This window comes from Lineus longissimus, chromosome 17 (genome assembly GCF_910592395.1).
Source record: "Lineus longissimus chromosome 17, tnLinLong1.2, whole genome shotgun sequence".
NCBI classification, from domain to species: Eukaryota; Metazoa; Nemertea; class Pilidiophora; order Heteronemertea; family Lineidae; genus Lineus; species Lineus longissimus.
Window position 1 is genome coordinate 13,629,123 of NC_088324.1, and position 22,839 is coordinate 13,651,961.

Sequence of the window (22,839 nt, forward strand, 5' to 3'; positions counted from 1 at the left end):
TAACCCCTAAAACAAAAAAACCGCTGCACGATATGCATTCAACATTAGATTCGAAATTAGTGGTATTCACTAAAAAGATTACACATCAATGGTTGAGCAGATTAATGTTTTGCCTATCCCGCCCTCTCTGTGCCTGTGCCTGTGGCACACGTGGTGAAGACAATCAGGTTCAGCCCATGACCTTTCCTCAGAGAGTCACCATTTATCTTCCCTGCAATAATAGGCTCCCTAAGCAGGCCCGTCGTCAACCACACAAGTCCTTCACCATACAATAGGAAGGGGAATTTTCGAGGGGATATTTCAACCTGCTACACTGGGGGAAAGATCGTAACGACGACCACAACTAATTCCCCCATTTGTACGATGGAACCCCATTGGCTACAAATTTAAAGGCAAGTTGAAAGCTTGGATGTGATAGGTTCCTCCTCAGAAACGTTCGAAATTTGGATCCGTAAACAACGGTGAAGCAACATGAGCAGGTTTTGCTTGAAATAACTCCGATTTTGATATTTGTAAAAGAAGAGATTAATCCGTAGGTATGCATTTTTGCTTTATAGCGTAACTCGATACATTTTCTGAATGAACTGAAGATCAAAATGACCACTGGCATGAGATTCCGTGGTTGCAGAGCGTAGGCGCGGCGTAAGTCATGAAGACATTGAAGTCACTAGGCCTACTGACACTACACTAGTGCTCAACGGCCTTGTTTAGTCAATTAGTGATAGGCTAGTCAAGTTATTCCATTTCCCTTATTCTGTCTATTCACAGATGATGGAAGACCTTGAAGTGTTCTAAAATCAGTTTGAGAAGACATTTCGAGATGACAGACTTTGAAAATCGGCCACCCAGTGCCGAACTGCCGACTCCTAGCTCCAGGAAGAAGGGACGACGGTCATGGTTCACTCCTGGTCGGACATCCATGCTTGCCATGGAAATCAAATGTGAGAGGAATAACCCAGTGGAACCAACTGAACCGGAAGAAGAGGAAGCTGACCTACTGGTTTTGTCACATTTTACGAATCCTCCGCGAATGGACTTTGGAAAAATGAGACCCGGGAAGTCGAAATCCAAAACATTAATCTTGCGCAATCCGCATGATTATGAACAGGAGGTTTTGATCGAAAAGTTTCCATTCAAGAAAGACTTCTATGTTGACTTTACAAGGTTTATGGTTGGCCCAGAAAGGGAGGTCCACCTGGTGATTTCATGGACTCCTATGAGCGAGCAGAATTGCAGAGAGATGGTGTTGTTTCAGATCAACAGTGTCTTCAGGCTGCAGGCTTACTTGTTTGGATCAGCAGTTGATCCTCCTAAACCCAGAAAGGTTGGTATCTATATAATTCTGTCAGTAAAATACTTGGACGATTGGGGGAGCCATTATGTTTTCATAAATACACTGTCAAAAGGAAATTTAAAGAGCACGAGAATTTCGATAATGCATTAATGCGTCAACCATTGCTGAAAACATTGCACTGATTACACCCTGTAGCTTTTTGCCACTTGTAAAAAACACAAAACTATGTTAATTTTGACAATTTTGATTTTGGTCTTATTTCAGAGGAAGGCATGGAAAGCACCATTTCAGAAAGTCCAATCTCATCCAGTTCGGAGCAAAGCTGTCGCAAGTGTTAAAGGCATGAAAAAACCAACGGACAGGGGACCTCAGCATGTTCTAAGATCAGTTCAAAATGTGATGCGATCAAGATCAGAGCCTTCGATGGAGACCCCAAAGCGAAGACCCAGGGTTTCGGGTACCAAAGTCCGTGCGAGCCAAGTGCACAGATTGTCCGGTCGCAAATCAGATGATTTTGTCTCAGATCATCGAGAAGTAGACAAAGATCTGCATCTAGTACAGAAGAGCCTAATGCAGGGAGAAGCCAAAACGGGCTGCTTTGATTTGCATCCAGCTCTAGACACTCAAGAAGTATCTTGCGTGCCTTCTGGGATTGATACAAACAGGGAGACTTTTGTACAAGTAGCTACGCTGTCCGATCCACCTTCAATTGGGCGGGAAACATTTGCTGTTGTTCAACCTCTGGCGAGTGTTGAGAGACAATCAGAACCAAAAGTTGAAGAAGTCAATGTCCCAGAGATCAAAATCGAGGAACTTTCTATTATGTTTGGAGATGAGGAGACCGAATGTGAGACCCCTGTTTTGAAAGAAAATGTCCGCTCTCTGTACACCCCTCGTTCCATGAGGAGATCTTTGACCTACACTAAAGCCTTGCAGTTGACCATCAGTCCCAAACAGCGGAAAAAGCTGGAAATGTCCCCTGAAAGTGTGGAGACCTCAGAAGAGAGCGGCATTGACTGTACGCCCCAGGTGGTGGATAGTTCAGAGAGTTTTCCCCAGGATGTCCAGTCTCCAAAGTCTGAGACGTCTGAATTGAATGAGTTTGAGGATTCCCTCATGCTGAGACATTCAAAAGGTGACATTTCTTCCTCAGATTTGTGTGTATCAGTTGCAGATTCAGAATCGGGAAATGTGTCTGGTCGAATCACTGATTGCACGCCAGTGACTCCCAATTCCTTCCTCAGGGAGAGCGCGGGAAATTTGCGTCACTCCGGTGCACCACCCTCGAGCCAGGTTCCAAGTCCTGATGGAGTCCTCCGTTACATGCCTGTGACACCAAACTCCTTCCTTAAGGAGAGTGTGGGAAATTTGCGTCACTCTGATGCACCACACTCAAGCCAGGTTCAAAGTCCTGATGGAGTCCTCTGTTACGTGCCTGTGACACCAAACTCCTTCCTTAAGGAGAGTGTGGGAAATTTGCGTCACTCTGATGCACCACCCTCAAGCCAGGTTCCAAGTCCTGATGCAGTCCTTGGTTCCAGTATCCCACACAACGTCATGGTGAAGCAGTTGGAGACGGTCAAAACTTGTGTACAAGGTCGTCTGTCGCTTGGTGTACCTGCATCTCCTCCACAGTCTCCATGTAAATGTAGCCCCAAACCTCTCTTCACTATTGGTACAAACTTCCCTATGCATAGTCCAAAGGGATCTTGTATGCCAAGGCTTAGCGTCGATTTTGGACATAAACTTGTGAATAGTGGAACTGTTACGAAAGAGTCAAAATTTGCGCTATCTCGGAAACCATATGAGAACACTGTAAAATCTCCTGAAGATTGTGGTATTTCTGCGAGACTGTTCTGTCCATCTCCAACCACCGAGAGGAGGGAAATCTTCATCAGCCCCTCCCAGCTGAATCCAGCCAGCCTGGAGATTCCGCACACCCCTGATCTTCTCATACGACGTATGACGGTCACCAAGGACAAGCCGTCAGTCCTGAAACCAAATGGGGCCAACTCCTGCAAGAGGTTGTTCCCTGGTGCTGTGCAGGAAGATGAATCGGAACCTGACACCTTCGAGGAGACAATCGTGCCACAGTCACTCCATGATGAGAGTATTTTCAGTTCGTCATCAGGTAATTCTGAGGAGAAGTCTGTGACTGAGTCATCAGTTAGTCAGGAGAACTCATTTGCACCCGTATCTAGGAAAAATTGGCAACCACCGCCCAAGAAAGCTGTAAATACATGTCGAAGTGATGTTGCGAAGTCAGACATGGTTGTCTCTGAGCGCAAACGTAACACTAGGCATGGATTCACTAAGGTGCAAACTGCTAGTGTCCCCGTTGCCAGTCCAATTCGACCCAGACGGTCAGTAAATCCAAAGCCAGCACCTAAGAAAAGCCCTGGCAAACGAGAGAGCAGTCCGCTTTCAAAGAAAGGCCCGGTCGTCAAGAAGATGAAGAAGGAGCTGGCTGAAGAAACGCAGAAGGTTCCATCTCCGAATGGGCGTAAACTTACGCGTACAGAGCAGTTGAGAATAGCTGGTGAGTCTTGTCGATTCTTTACTTGGTTACCTTGCAAAGGTAGTGCTCTATGTTGTTTGTTAGAGCTGTTATCATTCTGGCATCTGGTTTGGTGTATAGGTGATGAGTAAGATATATCAAAGGAAAAAGTTGCACCACAAGATATGTTCCTCTCAATATTTTGCTTCCCACTCCACTGTAACTTTGCGCTTTAAGCAAATTGATCCACTTTAGTAAACAAGTAATAACTACCAGTAGATTATGGTCAACCTTTCATCTTACAGCTGCTGGAAAAAAGAAAACGGTCCATGATAAACCTAAGACAACTAGCATCAGAGTCAGAGGACCCGTGAAGGGTGTCGCCCAGGGAAGACTGGTGTTGAATAGGAAGTCTGAAACTGGTAAGAAGAGCCTCAATCATCTTATTTATCATCTGAATAGTGTATTCCAGCATCAAACTTGATTTATGACGACATGTATTAAGAGCCTAGCTGGAGGTTGCCTTCCCCTTTCCATTGTTCAATACCTTATTGAAAATGGTCTGCCGAGAATGAGGTTTTAGAGTGATGTGAGGAACAAACAGTAAAAATAGTACCCTTAGAATGTTCATCTTCATTATCCAGTTCTTCCAAAACATCCAATGCCATTCGCCTCCAAGAACATGTACTACGATGAAAGATGGATCGAGAAACAGGAACGGGGCTTTACCCGCTGGTTGAACTTCATTCTGACTCCGCTAGATGATACAGAGGCTACAAAACAAAAGGGTGGGTACATCTCCTTGGAGAGTTTGCACATCTTGCCATTCATGGTGTCAGTCCATTCAGATTGCCTGGGCATGATTTTAATGTTATTTCAAACAGCAGACTCAAGTATCAAACAAGCAGAAAAAGTTGCATTTGATCTCTTGGTGTGAAATGAGTTGGAGGCAGATAGCCCCATGTTACTCTAGAACTTAATCTCTTGAGGTTTAAACTAGATGTATTCTCCAGGTTTTGTTAGTCATCACGTATGACTCTCTCTTTCAGTTGATGCAAGTAAACTTTGCGTTGACCCCATGAAATACAATGACAAGCTCGCGCCAACAAAAGAAGTCCTGTCATTCCGTGCATACACAGCTCGCCGTAAACTGAACAACCTGCGCCGGGCTGCTTGTCGGCTGTTCCAGTCTGATGCGATAGTGACTGTCATTCAGAAGGTTGAGCGAGAGATCGAAGGTGGGAGATTGGCAGTGAGAAAGGATAGGAAGCTGAGGGCTGATCTTGGCATCAAGCAGCGAATCCTTGATATGGTGTTGTCTTACAATCCCCTGTGGCTCAGGATCGGTTTAGAGGTGGGTTGGTTTTACATTGGTCATAATGTATCTTTTTGTTGACTGCTGTACATGCTTCTATACTGTACTTGGCAGCCAACAATCAAATGCTGCTCCAAATTAGATGGATTGACTAGGAACTCAGATCTTTCACCACTCAATATCAACTTTTGTCCTTCCAGACAATCTATGGAGAGATCCTCCCAATTCAGAAGACCACTGACGTTGTTGGCCTCTCTCGCTTCGTTTTCACCCGAATGTTGGAGAACCCAGACATCGCCAAGGAATACGCCCATCCAACAGTACCACATCTCTTCCGAGAAGGCTACGAGGAGATGCTGGCAAAGTTCACGTTGAAGAAGTTTCTGATGCTGGTGTTTTTCCTGGATCAAGCAAAGCAGCGCCGTCTCATTGACCATAATCCTTGCCTCTTTTGTAAGGATGCTGATTTCAAGGTAAATGATAAGCTAAGCAGCTGCATGATCCAAGTAAAAATGGAACCTCTTATGACAGGCAGCTGTGCCAGCAGGACACCCTCCCGTATGACTGTCATGACACCTCGCTTTAGAGGACAACACACAGCATGTCATTCCCAAATGGTTCTACCCGTAATTAAAATTTGGCTGAAGCTCTATTTGTCCTTCCTTTCCAGACAAGTCGGGATCTCTTGATCCAGTTCAACAAAGATTACCTAAGTGGAGAGGGAGACCTTACCAAGCATCTCAGTTACCTGAGGTACAATGTGTCTCACGTCCAAACTGCCTTAGAGGAGTACGACTTTGCTGTGACAAACTTGGCCCTGGATTTGAGGGATGGCCTCAGATTGACGTAAGTTTCTCATCGTTTTGAATCCCACTGGGATGTGACTTCAGGGGAATATTGCAAGAATAGTGGTAGAGCGTGGGCCTATTTGTAGCCTCCTCACTAGAACAGGACCTCTCACTCTGTGGAGGCCAAAATGGTAGCAAACTTCAACTCAAAATGACCGGGTACTGACTTGTAATGAACTGATACTGACTTAGAATGAGTGCTGTAGAAAAGCTATTGTATTGATTCATGCCACATCATTTGACTCCTGCAGTTTATCAAACATTCCTATTTGTAAAAAAAGCTTTGTATTTTCAGGAGGGTTGTTGAGATGTTGACCCAAAACTGGCAACTGTCAAAAAGCCTCCGTGCTCCAGCTATCAGTCGTCTTCAGAAGATACACAATGTCGAAGTCGCCTTTAAGGAGCTAACCACCCGTGGTGTAGAGCTGGAAGGTCTGCGGGGTGGTCGGGTCGTGCCACGGGACGTCGTGGATGGACACAGGGAGAAGACCCTCGGGGTCCTGTGGCAGTTGATCTTCAAGTTTCAGGTAGGCTGATTAAGAAAAGATGTCAGTGATTGTCTCAAATACAATCATGTTTACTTTACACTGCACTGGTACAGTTCATAATCGGTTAAAAAATCTCGTCTCAGTCTTAGATTCAACTGATGAAAATTGAAAAGGTTTTCCACTATCAAGCTATTTTTGTTTGAAACTTCAAAGCAAACTGTAGATAATAACCTCTTGCTGAGAACAAGGCCTCAAACTAAAACTCAAACCGAAATTGAACACCTTGATCATTCTTATTCGACTTCCACGTTTTCAGGTCGATTTGTTGATTGATGAAAGACAACTCCGAGAGGAAATTGCATTCCTTCAGAACAACTTCAGAATCCAACGTGACCTTGCAAAGGTCAGCGACGACTTAGAATCACGGTACCTTGGCCTTCCCCGGGATCAAGATGCAGCTGAACAGGAACTGTACTTCCGGAGTGAGCGGCTGAATCTCTTGTTGAAATGGTGCAAAGCTGTCTGTGCCTATTATGGCGTATCGGTTGAGAATTTCACGGTGTCTTTCTCCGACGGACGTGCCCTCTGCTATATCGTCCATCACTACCACCCAGGTATGCTACCGTCTCGTAACATCAACCACCAGACGATGTTGACCCACGGCCAGAGAGATCAAGACCAGGATGAGAGCGGAGACGAGAGTTTGGATGGTGATGCACCATGGGCTGGAACATTCAGTCCAAGTAAGTATGGAAAACAAAGTCATGGACTCAACTTAACAGAAAGTTGAGTACCTAATGATAAATATGCCTCAATGGGAACAGAACAGCCTTCTAATAATATTGGGGAAACCCTGTTTGGAAAATTTTCGTTACTGAAAAGCTCTTATCATTTCTTCAGGTACCGGGAAGCCAACCATCTACAGTGAGTTGCTGGCGAATGAGAAGGAGAACTTCAAAGTCCTTTATGATTCTGTAAGTTATACTCCTGTGATTTGGAACACTGGTTGAAGTCATATGAAGTTAAGTTCGACATGTATGTGTCAAATAGAAATTTTACCAGCAAATTCTTCGTCTCTCCAGGTTTCAGAGCTCGGCGGTGTTCCCATCATGGTGAAATCAACAGACATGTCCAATACCATCCCAGATGAGAAAGTGGTGATCACATATGTGTCGTACCTGTGCGCGCGTTTGCTTGACATCCGGGAGGAGGCAAGGGCAGCCAGAACCATCCAAGCTGCGTGGAGGAAGTATTGGCTTCATAGCAAGATCAAGCATAATCGGGTATGTGAAGCAAACAACAAAAAACCTACAGCTGTGGATCAATTTTAGAAAGTAACATCAACATTTTTCACGCCTGTGTTCTTGAGTTCCATCCCAGTACAACTACTTGCTATTTCTTCGAGAAGGTAACTGTCTGACAATGCTAGTTTTGTCTCTCCAGGAGCTCTGTTTTTCACCCATCAGTTGGCTGTCAGCTGTCACTTGAGATAAGTGTATGTCGTTTTGTAATGATTGAAATGTTATATTTCAGGTCAAACTGCAGGCTATCATCACCATCCAGAAAGCTTGGAAGTTGTACTACACTAGGAAGAGAGCAATCCTGGAGGGTCGTGCTGTCATCAGACTTCAGGCCGTCTGGCGAGGATACAGAATACGCAAGTTGATTGCTGAGCAGAAGCAGCGTGCTCTGTTGGCAAAGCAGACGATGGCTGCATGTTGCATTCAGGTAGGTTGTAAGCCTTGACAAGAGAGGCTGTGTACATTGAGACTTCCCAAGGGTGGTTGCTGAGCTGAAACGACGTGCCCTGTTGGTGAAGCACAACAAGTTTGTTTTGAGTTAGGATATTTGTGCTTCCTTCACCTTTTCTATAAAGCCGAATAAAAGTCTCCCAGGTGATAATAATGAGGCTATAAACTGAATCCACTTGGGGGCATGGCACAGTCACAAGTTTTTGTTTATTTCTTTCTGAAAAACTATTCACACTTGTGCTTTTGTTGATTATTTTCAGACGTACTTCCGATCCTACCTGACGAAGAAGAAGTACAAGCAATCAGTTGCAGCCAGTATCAGGATACAGTCCACTTGGAGAGGGTACTGGGCAAGGCAACAACTCCTTAGACAGAGCACTGCTGCAACCATCATACAAGAGCAGTACCGTGCTAGGTGTGCCATGCTGCAACAGAGGGAACACTTCCTTCAGATGTGTAACGCAGCATTGGTAATACAGACGGCTCTGAGACAGCATTGGGCTAGGAAGTATGCAACGCAGCAAAGGGCTGCTGTCCTGATTCAGAGTTGGTGGCGAGGTCATTGTGCGGTTGTTCGCTTTGCCAGAATGAGATGGGCTGCAGTTACGCTGCAGGCATTCGCAAGGAAGAATCGAGCCCAGATGGATTTCTGGAGGATGAAAATTGCTGCCTACAAGATTCAGCAATGGTATCGTGCTGTGAGAGCTGGCCGAGAAATGAGGGAAGAGTTTGTCCTGATGAAGAATGCAGTAGTCACAATACAGACGAAAGTGCGCAGTTGGTTGGCCAAGCATTTGGAAACAAAAGTGCGTGCAGTTGTTCTTATCCAAGCCACTTACAGGATGCATCGGGACCGACTTGCCTTCCTCAGGAAAAGACATGCTGCCGTTATGATTCAAGCATGCTACAGGAGACATGTTGCAGTCAGAAGTTACCATCGAATGAAATGGGCAGCCCTCGTGATTCAAGAGAAGTTCAATGCTCTCAAGTTGCAGAGAGTTTGTAGGGAGGCATTTGTCAATAATGTAAATGCAGCTGTGACGTTGCAAGCAGCATTCCGAGGCTACATGGCTAGAAAGGCATATGAACGTCTGCTCAGGACTGTGATCAGACTCCAAGCTGTTGTGAGAAGTAATATTTCCAGACGAAGATACCTCAAGATGAAGGAGGCAGTCCGAGTGATCGAGGAGCGCTACTCGGCTCAACGTCTTGGGTACCAACAATGGCTTGTGTTCAATATCCAGAAGGGTGCTGCTATAACAATCCAGGCGGCATGGAGAGGCCACGTCATTCGCCAAGAGTATTGCAACATCCGTTCAAGCGCTCTTGTTATCCAGTCTTACTTTAGAATGGTGAAAGAGCGTTGTGAATTCCTGCGCAGGAGGGCCGCTTGCATCATCATACAGAACTCATACCGCAGTTTCCTCTTGACAAAGTCATGTCAGACCGAATTCTTGAGAATGAAGAACGCTGCTGCGACCATCCAGGCAAGCTTCAGAGGTTGGCAGTGCAGAAAGAGTCTCCTGATCAAGCGGTCTGCTGCTGTTTGTATACAGAAAAATGTACGGTGTCACCAAGCCAAATTACGTTATATTTGTGTGCGAAATGCAGCTGTTAGTATCCAGAGATGCTACAGATCCGTTATCGTAGCTAGACAACAGAAGCGAAATTGTGAACAGGTTTTACGGAGTACTACCACAATCCAGGCCAACTTTAGAGGCTGGCAATGCAGACTTAAATTCCAAAAGATGAGGTCTGCTGCCATCATAATACAGAAATATGTGCGTTGTTTACAAGCCAAAGAACGATATGAAGGTGTGAAGAATGCAACAGTTACAGTTCAAAGGCGCTGGAGGGCTACCGTTGCTTCCAGGAAGCAGGAACAGGAGTATTGTCAACTTCGACAGAGCATCATCAGAATCCAAGCTCACGTAAGATGTTATTTGGCGATAAGAACTTACCAGGAGAAAAGAGAAGCCTGCATCAAGATCCAGAGTGTCCTGAGAGGGAACCAGCAACAGAAAAAGTATCAAAAGCTGAGGGCAGTGGCTGTAATGTTACAGCGAAGGTTTAGAAGTTTCCGACTGAGTCGGATGCAACACCACGAGTATTGTGCTATGAGGTCAGCTGCTGTGAAGATTCAGTCCGTTGCCAGGGGTTTCCTACTTAGGCGCTGTCTGATGGGGCAGAATTGTGCAGCTGTCATCGTCCAGGCAGCGTATCGGTCTTATGCTGCTCAGAGACGTTACACTACCTTGAAGCGGACAGCGTGGTTCCTGCAGCAGACGTTACGCCAGACGTTACAAATGAAGAGGCAAAGAACAGAGTTCCTTCAGATGAAACATGCAGCCATTTTGATTCAAGCTGCTCTCAGAGGTCACAGAATGCGAAGGCATTTGCAACGTCAACATCAAGCTGCAACCACGATCCAGGCCTACTTCAGGTCATACAAGGCTGAGAAGGAATATCTTATTCTCAAAATGTGTGCAATTTCGATACAGAGGCATTACAGGGCATTATTGGCGACGCGACAACAGCGGTATGAATATCTCATCATGAAAGGGGCAGCTATTACAATTCAAGCCTGCTTCAAAGGCTTTCTGGTGAGGAGACATCTGCAGTGGAAACACGAAGCGGCGGTTAAGATTCAAGCTTACTACAGATGCTACAGAACTCAGTGCCGTTATCTTGCCTGCAGAAGAGCTGCGGTCACAATCCAAAGACGTCACAGGGCATTATTGGCCACGAAGCAGCGACGGTATGAATATCTGATCATGAAAGGTGCAGCCATTACGATCCAAGCTTGCTTCAAGGGTTACTCAACAAGAAAAGGTTTGAAGCGACAGTACAATGCGGCTGTATTGATCCAAACCTTCTACAGGAGCTACCAGGCAAGGGAACAGTATCTTGCATGGAGAAATGCTGCTCTAACCATCCAGCGCCATTACCGGGCGTTATTAGTAACAAGACACCAAAGACATGGATACCTGGTGTTGAGAACTGCTGTGGTTTCCATTCAGGCTTTGTTCAGAGGGTACAGCACAAGGAGAGATTTGCAACAGCAGCATGATGCAACTCGGAAGATCCAAACCAGCTTTAGGAGATACAGGGCCAGGGCACAGTATGTTGAGTTTAGAAGTGCTGCTGTTACAATACAAAGACATTACAGGGCATTGTTGGTCATGCAAAATGAAAGGTATGATTATTTGGTTCTGAAAGGTGCAGCGATGACGATACAAGCTTGGTACAGAGGCTACCAAGTACGCAAGGAAGTCAAGGAAATGCACAGGGCAGCGACCAGAATTCAGGCATGGTTTAGAGCACATCGGGCCTGTCAGCGATACAAGACATGCAGATCAGCTGCTGTCATCATCCAGAGAACATTCCGCAGTCGTCTGCTTGTGAAATGGGAAAGGGAGGAGTTTGTTTCAAAAAGGGTGTCTGCTTGCCTTATTCAGGCAGCATTCAGAGGCCATGTTCAGCGGTCTAGGTTCCAGAAAATGAAGGAAGCTGCAGTAAAGATTCAAGCTTGTGTCCGGATGTGGCGTGCAGAGACTGTTTACAAGAAAACGCAAACAGCTGTTGTTGTTATTCAAGAGGGCTACAGGAATTACGTTGTTGGAAAGGAATGTAGACGGCAGTATCGAGGAATACGACGAGCCGCATGCAGAATTCAAGTCGCTGTCCGAAGATTTTTGGCAAAGAGAGCGAGTCAGAGACAGGCTGCTGCTACAAAGATCCAAGCTTCGTGGAAAATGCACAGGTGTTGTTCAAGCTATCAGAAACAGCAACAAGCTGTGATGAAGATTCAGGCGACCTGGAGGATGTGCCTGGCAAGGCGTGCTTTCATCAGAATGAAATCAGCTGCTCGGGTCATACAGCGTCGTTTGAGGGCCACACTGTTGGCACGTTTAGTGCAGAAGGACTTTTTAGTGTCGGTCGGCGCTGCGATTACCATTCAAGCTAGTGTACGTGCCTTCATTGCCCGTAGGAGATATATGAGATCTAGAGTCTTGATTGTAAACTTGCAGGCTAGAGTTCAGTCTCTTCAGAAGAGACGAGAATTTGTGCGGTTGAGAAGTACTGCCATGCTTCTTCAGTGCAGACGAAGAGCATGTGTTCAAGCAAGAGAAGAATGTCTGAGATTTGCCAGTCTGAAAATGGCTGCCATTTCCCTGCAGGCATTGTGGCGTGGAAGACAGGCAAGGAATCGAGTTAGAAGAATCCGGGCAGCAATCTTGATTCAGTCTGTCTTCAGGATGCACCGTGAGCAGCTGTGTTATCGTGGATGTGTCAACCTCGTAACCAGGATGCAGGCTGCAGTGAGGGGAAGGATCCAGAGGGCCGTGTACAGGAAAGTGACGTCTGCTGTCGTGGTCATCCAATCTTGGTACAGAGGATGTCGGACGAGGAAAGAAATCAAGGTAATTTGCTTGTCTCCATTAGGAACTCAATACGTCATCAATTGATTAATTCATACATGTTTACTGAGCAAAGCAACATTGATAATGCAACCAAGTGCAGTGGAACCTCCCTTACTACCACTGAAAATGTCTATAATAAGTTTTATTTTCCTTTCTAATTTTCAGGAGCAAATGAAACTGCGAGCAGAGCATCTGACGAGAGTTGCCTCTGTACTTCATTACAATCTTGTTGCAGTCCGAATACAGCGATGCTTCTGTCGTCACCGGGCGCTGAAGCTTGCCAAGGAGAGGATGCACAGTGTGCTACTAATACAGGTATGCTAGACGAAAATATTGACAAGTGCTTGACAACTTCATTCTTGTCATGGGTGTACACTGTAGTGACAACTGAGACAAAAGATAGAAGATTGTACAACAAATCTTTGAACCAGTAGCTATATTTTCAAAACTTGTATTAAAATGAGTGTATTTTTAATTCCAGGGTTGGATGAGAGCCAGACTTGAAAGACTCCACTTCCTAAAGAAACGAGCCTCTGCCCTAAAGATCCAGGCTGCTGCACGCCTGTGGCTGAAGCGGCGAGAACAGGCTGCAGTTCAGATTCAGGCGGCGGTCAGAAGATGGCGAGATCGGAAGAATAAGGAGAGGAGGATGAAATCGGCTAACCTTATACAGGTAGGCTGTGACCGGCCTGTTTTCACATTTTAAGAACTAATGGTCGAATTTGTTTCTTATTGTTGGACACAACACTAAAAGTTCAAAGAATAAGAATGGTTGAAACTGTGCGAGATAAATATCTGAACCATCATTTCCTAATCTTTTTAGGCATGGTACCGAGGACACAAGCTCCGTAACGGAATTAAGAATGTCAAAATCCATCAAGCACGGAAGCGTATCGCCGTGGCGAACCGAGAGGCAACAGAGGACAAGAAGCTGTGCAACCGTACCACATCTGCTCTGGAATATCTTCTGGTCTGTCGACAGCTCGCAGCCATCTTGGAGGCACTCATGCACTTAGGTAGGTTTTTGCCGTCATTGCGTTCAAGACAGGTGGGGTTCTCCTCCAAATCACATGCATACAACAGAGGAGCCAGGGTGTTCTGGTGCCTAGGTCTTTGGCTAGCAATCATGAGGTCCGTGGTCATTGCGAGACTCTTTGCCTAACATGCCTCCACCCAATTGTGTAAAAAGTTATCGAGTCGTAGCGTTGACTGCTTACTCCAAGCTGGGAATTGTACCATAACAAATGTCAGTGACAAAAAAGTGATGAATATTATCATTTCAGAGGTTGCCACGCGTCTGTCGCCCCGCTGTTGTGAAAGAATGGTAGAAGACAACGCTGTACCGGTACTCTATACGCTCATTAACGGCTGTAACAGGAGCGTGGCTCATATGGAACTCATCAGATATACTTTCGATATCTTGCTCAACTTAGCCAAGGTAAGACCATTGTCGAAGTCACCAACTTCAATACCTGACTGAGCACAAACAGGACATGGTCACCATGATCTTTCATCAGAACTTGTTGGCTGGTCCAGTCTAGTTACTTGACACGGTCCATCCGACTGTGTACTTATGATAGTGATAATGATGGAGCACGGGCAGTATGAGGCACTGTGGTGTTTCAAAAAGCTAGACTTGCAGTGCATCACTTGAGGTCAACCTGTGAGGACAATCTACACTCATCGATGTTAAGGCCATCTAAAGTACATGTATATAATGAATGGACGGTTTATTTTGTGATGTGGGAACCTTTTCTCAGAAATGACTTGATTCAAACCATTTCCTTCTCTTTTCCAACAGTATGACAAAACCAGAGATGGCGTGTGCGTTGAGGGAGCCATTGATACGATTATACACCAAATGCAGATCTTCCTGGGGAAAGGCAATATCTTCACAAAGGCGTGTACACTCCTTGGAGTCCTGTCCCAAGACAAGCATAGAAGAGAGGTAGGGAGCCGCTTAATTGATTTACAAGTATAGTCTTTTTAATAGAGCTGGCCTCTTCCTCAAAGGAGGAGATCAGTGGCATAGTGGTTATGGGACACAGGTCATCTATTCCAAAGGCATTATCCATATCTTTACCAAGGGCTGAGTACAAGCACATGATTGGGATAGTCCTAGCTCAGGACTGACATAAAAGGAAGATAGGGAGGATCTGACTTGATTTGCTGTTCAGGTGAGCTAAGTATAGCAGTACTTGGGTTGGAAGCTACTGAAGGAACCTACACCCTGTCCTGTCAATTCTCCTGCTCGGCCCTGTGTCTAATCTTCAAGGCTACACCTATCTCAAAGTGATGGTCAGTTGCATTGCGGCTCATAATCAGGAATCAAAGTGTTAGCATTCTCTTTGAAATATTCATAAATGTACTTCTCACTTTCAGGAGATTATCGAGAACAAAACTTTAAAAGACAAGATCTTGAGCATCCACGCAATCACCACCCGCAAACACAAGATGAAGGAACGGCAGCAGGTCATCAAATCCAAGATGGCCGCCAACAACAGTCTGCTGCACCCAACTCCTTGCAAACAGCCGAAGGTGATGAGCCCCTTCTGGGTGTTACGTAAAAACAAAATGAAGGAAATCAAAGAACCTCTCCCGGCAATAAACTTTGTGCTGAATGTGTTACATTTGGCACCAAAGTCTTGAATAGTGGACTGTTTTAGACATGGTCAGTCTTGGATATGCCGTATGATAGAATCTCTTCAAGAAAGCATTGTGTCATTAGAAAGTGTTTCTAAGAGAATTGTGTTGACTTTACTTGGAGAGATTCTTGCATTTTCTTATCTGAAAGTGAATGAATCATACCAACAACAGAGTGCGCTGTGTGGGTCAATGATGTAGATTTGATGTCATCTGCACTGCCTCTGTAGGGTTTAGTTAAGTGTGGAAATTATATTTTGAATGTGGGTTATGTGAATGAGAATTGACTGTCCATGTTTTGTAAATGCATTTCAACTTCATGAATTTCTGTTTGTATTTACATCGAGATCCGTTTTTGTATTCAACTCTTCGGAACAGAAAAAAGCAATTCTGCCGTAGTTGACGTTTTGAATGTTTTGTATTTGACAAAGGTGTCTTTTTATGTTTCTAAGAAAGCATGTTTTATTATTCCAGAGTGTGTATATGAATAAGCTAGTTTTAGTTGTCTATGCTTTTGCCCTTGACATTTTTTGAGAGATGCTCACTTTGAACACTTCAAAACAGATCTTTTGTGTTAAAAAGATATTATCAGATCTATGAATGTGCATACTTTCTTACTAAAACCATGTCTTTAATGTTTACTGTTTTGAAACAAGTGACAAATATTCTGTTTGTATTAATCATGCACAATATGTGTACATGTACTCACTGAAATGAACAGAAGTCAGTCATTGTGAGAAAGAATAAAACATTATGATTGAATACTATCTTTTTTTGTGTGTATTGAAAAAAATCAGAATCAATAAAAACTTGGAATTAAGAAGCTTCTCTTGATTGGTGAGGTACCCATGTTGTGACTGGGAGAAGTCTTTGGTCATCACTTCATATCATAGGATTGGAAACTGGATTGTTCAAGGACCAAAAAAGGACATCCCAGAATCTCATTTATCAAAAAATCTATTACTTCTGAGATGGTCCCTCAGATGGAGCATTCTGCAGCCAGCCAGGAAGTGATATATCGAGCACAACGACCACGGCTGCAGCTGTCTTCACATTCTACATTATCTTGTCATCTCATCAAAATGTCCATATCTTGGGAGTTAGCTTCTCATGAGTCATTGTTGATTTATTTTTGTTGGAGAAACTGATTATTTCTATAAACAGATAGTGTTTTCAAAGGATATTGGTAAAGAAGTGGCATCTTATGCACACAAGCACATTTGTTTTGAGCAGTCAATATTGTCAGTTTTTCCTCCTGGGCGGCCCTGCATGCCTGGGCCTTGACTAGACACGTTACTGTTATTCTTTGTTGATAGTGTATTCCTGTGTTTTCATGGAGTCCTTAGCAGTCGTTGATAAGAAGACACTTAATACTAATACGGTAGTGATTAAGCCTTTGTATCGGGATATAGTCAGTAAAGATTTGTGTGTGTGAATTAATTCTCACCTAGATTGACTCTGGTGATGGTACGGTTAGAATAGATCGGAAATTACCAGGAGACGACTTCATGACTTAACCGAGTGGGATCTAATGTCAAGGCTGAGTCGAGGGAGACACACTGTGACTGACGGGTAGGAGAGGTAAGTTGTAACAAAACAATCGGGCCTGGTCAGTAGTCTGGGAGAGCCTTAGCAGATACAATTTCACATTTCAGGCTAGGATTTCTGGACCACTCACTTAAAGAGGCCTATCGAATTCCCCTGTCCATGAATCGAAGTTGTGATGCGATCTTGAATCCAGGCCTATGATGCCTTGTAATGGAAAAAGTTCTATCTTTGGTGATGGACAGTGAGGCCATATTAAGGCAAGGTATATCTCCCAAAAGGCCTAGTAGGATATCACTTTCTGCATAGACTTTTAGAAAAAAAGTATCCCAAAAATGAGGTTAAATATTGCCCTCATCAGGTAAGGCTCCTGTCGCTGACTTTGAGTTGACACTTTCCTTGGTCGTCTTCAAAAGAAAGTCAGTTGTAGTTTCCTGCCAGAGAAGCATTACCACTTAGGCTAGAACTTGAAATCCTCAGCAGAACTCTTTCATAATGAAATGAGTGCAAATTTTAATGTTGGGAGTCGGTTGTTTTTTACTGCCGTCACCTCCCAGGCTCATTTTGATAGGCAAAGTAAGTGGCATTATCATATGGGAAAGAATTACAATAGATCCTCATGGCAGGATGTTCCAGGGTGTGGTAATGCCATAACATCAGTTCATCCCCGTTGATATTCAATAGAGATGCCCAGTTGTTTCAGAACATGATCGATACCAGAGCATTGCCTTGGTACATGATCATGTATAGAGTGTATAGATCTGTAGCTTATTCACGTCATCTTTAATCCCGTTTATTGACGTTCCCATACAAATTCTGTTTCATGTTGTTGACGCGGCATGTCATAATCAATAAAAAAACACCAGAAATGTGTTGCCAGTTTATTTTTCCGAAGCATTAATCCACTTTTGCTTCTCATTGGGTATAAATCATTAATCTCAACATGTCATGCATCGAAAAAGTCGAGAATAAATGGATGCAGCTCATGAGAGTAGAGTGTTGTTTGCTGGCTGTTTGCCATGATTTGCCGTTGGGCGTGGGGATACATAGTAAAACCACTTTCATGAATTCTGGGTTATGGAATTTTACCATCAGCATCAATTTATAAGCGAACAATTTTTCGTCATTTTTGCAGTTAAGTAAATCATCAAAGGTTCACATTTTTTGTCAATATTCAATACAGCAGGCAGTTTGAATGTCACCACTTCGACAAAACATAGACGAATTAAAGACATATTAATAGATGCCAGTATCTTCTATAATGCAGAAGTAGTGAAAACATAACTTAATAGAGAGCGTAAATCATCTCAAAAGTGTCCAGTCACCTCTATGACATAAGATCAACAAGATTTTCATTGAAAATAAGCTGTAATCTAAACCGATGAATAATCCCATCACACTGAAAGAGAAAAAATGCCTGCTCAATATCGTAAAAGGTCATCCACTTTTCAGATACAATAGGAAGCTACAGTACACGCTTATCAAGTTACCTTTTCTTCTTTCCCTGAGACGGATAGGGTTTTTCCTTTTGCAAGAAAACTGAAAATAAAGAGGATTTGTGAGGTGCTATCTTGTGCTGCTTCACGTGTTTACAATATAGAACTTGATGCAACAGATCAGGAATACAAGGCAGGTACAAGCTTGACAAGTCAGGTTGGCCCTGTCTGTAGAATATGGGCAATGTTCTTTACTGAAAGTTCTCAGAGTTCAAATACGTTCAAGTAAGGGGCGTACTCCTGGGATCCACTTTAAATGCTAACAACATGTAATGGTCATCTGCAGGGTCTGCCAGTGGTTGCACAGTGGAGTTAGAAAGCTCCTTGACTTTGGTTGCAACTGTCATACTATAATAGGAACACTTCAAGTTAAAGATACTCTCATGTTATCACAGTCTTAAGACCACTTCATTTCACAAGGGGCAAGGGCCAAAGAGACATCCTGACCATCAAATATCTTGGTGTCGCCACCCTGATTGACTACTCGAATTGAACATGTTGAATGGCATTGGAATGCATAACTGCTTATGGAGCTTGACTTGGAAGTTGAATATCTGAAATGGTCTTAGATGGATGAAACTTGAGTGTATACATGTCATACAATCATCTCTCAGAAGACGAGGCCTTTGACCATCATCCACAGACCCCTTGGATGTGACTTGTTAGAGGCGTTACCTTGGTTACTGTAGCACAACGTAATGATATTGGCACAACATTTCTTCCTATTCAAAGTGTTACTATGGTGATATTCACACTTAAAAAGGACCATCTTTGTGTGTCGTACCTCACTGGAGGTGTTGAACAGCTTGAAAATTGCGTATCATTCCGTCCTCTTTTTTCTCTTTGATTTTCATCACTGTAGGTTTGAGAAGAAGAGAGCAGATATAACTTGATATTTCTCCAGCAAGACCAAGACCCTCTCCTACCCATATATTTTAAGAAGACAAAGTGAAATTTAAGAACAAAAATGTCTTCTCATGTTCGAAATCATTCCCAATAAAGACCTCTTTGTGAAATTTGTGCTATAGATGCGAGTAATAAGGTCTAATAAAAAATGTTTTCTAACTTTATGGTGGTTCTTGATACCGGACTCATGTTGTCCCCCCTTTCAGCGCATGGCAGGGCAATGATAAGTGCCAAACAGCCACTTGGATACTCCTCAATGAATTACCAATTGAAAAAATTTGGCAGCGACACTTCTCAAGTTCAGCTGCTGGTGCAAAACAATAATGATACCGTCAGAGAGCGTTGTCCTGACGAGTTGTTAGATGGAAAGTTGGACATTTTCACTTTCTGTCACATCATTTATTTATGACTAAATGTTCAATGGCAAAATAGATAAAGTAGGTCGAGTGGCTTTCGGCAAGGTTTGGATTGATTTTTACTCGTTACCAAGAGACATCAATATGGTGTCATCAACTGCACTTGGAAACCTTTGGATGGATGACATTGATGAGGTGGCCTTTAGTAAAAATGGCAATACCACATTGTTGTCCAGAAACCACTTTGTTTTCCGGTATTCCAACTGAAACGGTTGACGTTTTAACAGTAATCATTGGTATTGAGCACCTGACACTTCACAGAGACCTCTTTTAAAAATGAAATTAACTTTGTGGTGCCTCCTGCAGGGTTGGGAAAGTCTGCCAGAAAAGCTGTGACTAACATGCCAATCTCATCTTGGCTGTGACTGAGTTACTGGAACACTTCAAACGATTGTGACTGTCTCTGAATGAGACATAGAAAAACTCCCCCAAGATTGGGATTGTCTCCAAGTAAGACAGGATCACTCCCCAAGATTGTGACTGTCTCTGAATGAGACATAGAAAAATTCCCCCAAGATTGTGACTGTCTCCAAGTAAGACAGGATCACTCCCCAAGATTGTGACTGTCTCCAAGTAAGACAGAGGATCACTTGCCTAAGATTGTGACTGTCTCCAAGTAAGACAGAGGATCACTCCCCAAGATTGTGACTGTCTCCAAGTAAGACAGAGGATCACTTGCCTAAGATTGTGACTGTCTCCAAGTAAGACAGAGGATCACTCGCCTAAGATTGTGACTGTCTCCAAGTAAGACAGAGGATCACTCGCCTAAGATTGTGACTGTCTCCAAGTAAGACAGAGGATCTCTCGCCTAAGATTGTGACTGTCTCCAAGTAAGACAGAGGATCACTCGCCCAAGATTGGGACTGTCTCCAAGTAAGACAGAGGATCATTCGTCTAAGATTGTAACTGTCTCCAAGTAAGACAGAGGATCACTCGCCTAAGATTGTGACTGTCTCCAAGTAAGACAGAGGATCACTTGCCCAAGATTGTGACTGTCTCCAAGTAAGACAGAGGATCACTTGCCTAAGATTGGGACTGTCTCCAAGTAAGACAGAGGATCACTCGTCTAAGATTGTGACTGTCTCCAAGTAAGACAGATGATCATTCCCCAAGATTGTAACTGTCTCCAAGTAAGACAGAGGATCTCTCACCCAAGATTGTGACTGTCTCCAAATAAGACAGAGGATCACTCACCTAAGATTGTGACTGTCTCTAAGTAAGACAGAGGATCACTTGCCTAAGATTGTGACTGTCTCCAAGTAAGACAGAGGATCACTTGCCTAAGATTGTGACTGTCTCCAAGTAAGACAGAGGATCACTTGCCTAAGATTGTGACTGTCTCCAAGTAAGACAGAGGATCACTCACCTAAGATTGTGACTGTCTCCAAGTGAGACAGAGGATCACTCGCCCAAGATTGTGACTGTCTCCAAGTAAGACGGAGGATCACTCGCCTAAGATTGTGACTGTCTCCAAGTAAGACAGAGGATCACTCCCCAAGATTGTGACTGTCTCCAAGTAAGACAGAGGATCTTTTGCCTAAGATTGTGACTGTCTCCAAGTAAGACAGAGGATCACTCGCCTAAGATTGGGACATTCTCCAAGTAAGACAGAGGATCACTCGCCTAAGATTGTGACTGTCTCCAAGTAAGACAGAGGATCACTTGCCTAAGATTGTGACTGTCTCCAAGTAAGACAGAGGATCACTTGCCTAAGATTGTGACTGTCTCCAAGTAAGACAGAGGATCACTCGCCTAAGATTGGGACTGTCTCCAAGTAAGACAGAGGATCACTTGCCCAAGATTGTGACTGTCTCCAAGTAAGACAGAGGATCACTTGCCTAAGATTGTGACTGTCTCCAAGTAAGACAGAGGATCACTCGCCTAAGATTGGGACTGTCTCCAAGTAAGACAGAGGATCACTCGCCCAAGATTGGGACTGTCTCCAAGTAAGACAGAGGATCACTTGCCTAAGATTGTGACTGTCTCCAAGTAAGACAGAGGATCACTCGTCCAAGATTGTGACTGTCTCCAAGTGAGACAGAGGATCACTTGCCTAAGATTGTGACTGTCTCTAAGTGAGACATTTGACATTGGAGTACCCCCAATATTGTGACACTCCGAGTGAAACATGGGAACACTCGTCTGAGATTATGACTGTCTCCAAACAGAAACGGGAAAGGTTCTCTTGGCTCTTAGCTTGAGTTGACCTTTTGTGAAAGGTTGTTCTGCATCTCACCTCAGCCCATCTGGCAAAACACAGACAATTCTCGATAATTTCTTTGCTGGAGTACATGGTCTGATCGATATTTACCCTGAGCCAATTGTGTACTTTTACTGCATTTAGCAGTTCCATCAGTATTTTCAACGGAAACGTGTGTTTGCCACTCTATGACCCTGGCAACATTGTTTCACGGCAACATTGTATGACCCTATCATTGATGTTTGACGAATGTTAGTAGTTGTTCAAACAAATAGAGTAGAATAAACTTGGCTGTGTATTTTTAGTTTGAATAGCGATTCAGTATTTATTCTCAAGGTTACCATATTATGCGATATCAACTAGATGTTTTATTCAAGGTGCCTATACTTGTATTTGTAGGATTGACGTCAAAGTTTGTGGCTTCCAATTGTGTCCAGTGTGGGTGGTTTTTGCAGTTGCCCCAGATACTTTATATTTTGGATTAAATCTCTCCATTTGTGGCTTATCCCTGCATCCTGAAAAAGACCATACCCTCCATAATGTACCTGACTGAATTTTTAACTGCCCGTCTTTTGCATAGTGTGTTGCATACTCTCTCATATTTCTTCAAAAGATTTTTTCCTGCGTCATTTCCGACAACATCACCGACACTGGATCTTCCAAATCTACCAGTTGGTTACACCATTACCATGGTTACCAGAGGTTTTCTAGTTATTATCAGACGATGTGTGGCCCTGTTTTCATGATTCCTGGGGCTGATCGAGACGTGGTCTGTGTTATATAAAAGTCAACCTGGGGTCGCTGACGGCTAATTTACGCAAACGTGGCATGATAAATGACTGTCTGGCCGTCCGAACCATTATATGTTTATCAGCAACCCGAGGCGTTAGCTTTGGTTTTGTTGGTCAGACTTGACTTCACGGTCTGAGGCCACCTTCTCCCCACTTCAAAAAATCTTTGAATTCACGAGGAAAAGACGTTTTGAATATACAAGGAAGTGACATTCTGAATCTTCC

General features: G+C 43.8%; 2 protein-coding genes across 3 annotated transcripts in view; both read left to right on the forward strand.

Moving 5' to 3' along the window:
* Positions 1 to 456: 456 nt before the first annotated feature.
* LOC135501034 (abnormal spindle-like microcephaly-associated protein homolog) lies at positions 457 to 16,010 on the forward strand. The gene is made up of 20 exons (XM_064792753.1): positions 457 to 536; positions 769 to 1,324; positions 1,559 to 3,833; positions 4,097 to 4,213; positions 4,436 to 4,579; positions 4,841 to 5,145; positions 5,307 to 5,579; positions 5,777 to 5,952; positions 6,250 to 6,481; positions 6,759 to 7,185; positions 7,343 to 7,416; positions 7,525 to 7,725; positions 7,976 to 8,170; positions 8,454 to 12,617; positions 12,783 to 12,932; positions 13,099 to 13,290; positions 13,441 to 13,633; positions 13,901 to 14,055; positions 14,419 to 14,565; positions 15,000 to 16,010. Exons 2-20 carry the CDS (start codon positions 821 to 823, stop codon positions 15,264 to 15,266), a joined length of 10,191 nt encoding a protein of 3,396 aa, XP_064648823.1. The 5' UTR covers positions 457 to 536; positions 769 to 820; the 3' UTR covers positions 15,267 to 16,010.
* Positions 16,011 to 16,303: 293 nt separating this feature from the next.
* The window catches only part of LOC135501708 (uncharacterized), a 39,930-nt gene continuing 33,394 nt past the window's right edge, over positions 16,304 to 22,839 (forward strand). For both annotated transcript variants that reach the window (XM_064793953.1, XM_064793954.1), the window contains exon 1: positions 16,304 to 16,841. The gene's annotated coding sequence lies outside the window, so the exon portion shown is untranslated. The remainder of the gene's footprint in view (positions 16,842 to 22,839) is intronic.

Excerpts from the sequence above, each read along its gene's own strand:
- LOC135501034 (XM_064792753.1), top strand. The coding sequence starts at position 821 with ATGACAGACTTTGAAAATCGGCCACCCAGTGCCGAACTGCCGACTCCT. Across the intron at positions 7,726-7,975 it reads GCAAGATCAAGCATAATCGG|GTCAAACTGCAGGCTATCAT; the intron begins GTATGTGAAGCA and ends GTTATATTTCAG. Across the intron at positions 13,634-13,900 it reads GGAGGCACTCATGCACTTAG|AGGTTGCCACGCGTCTGTCG; the intron begins GTAGGTTTTTGC and ends TTATCATTTCAG.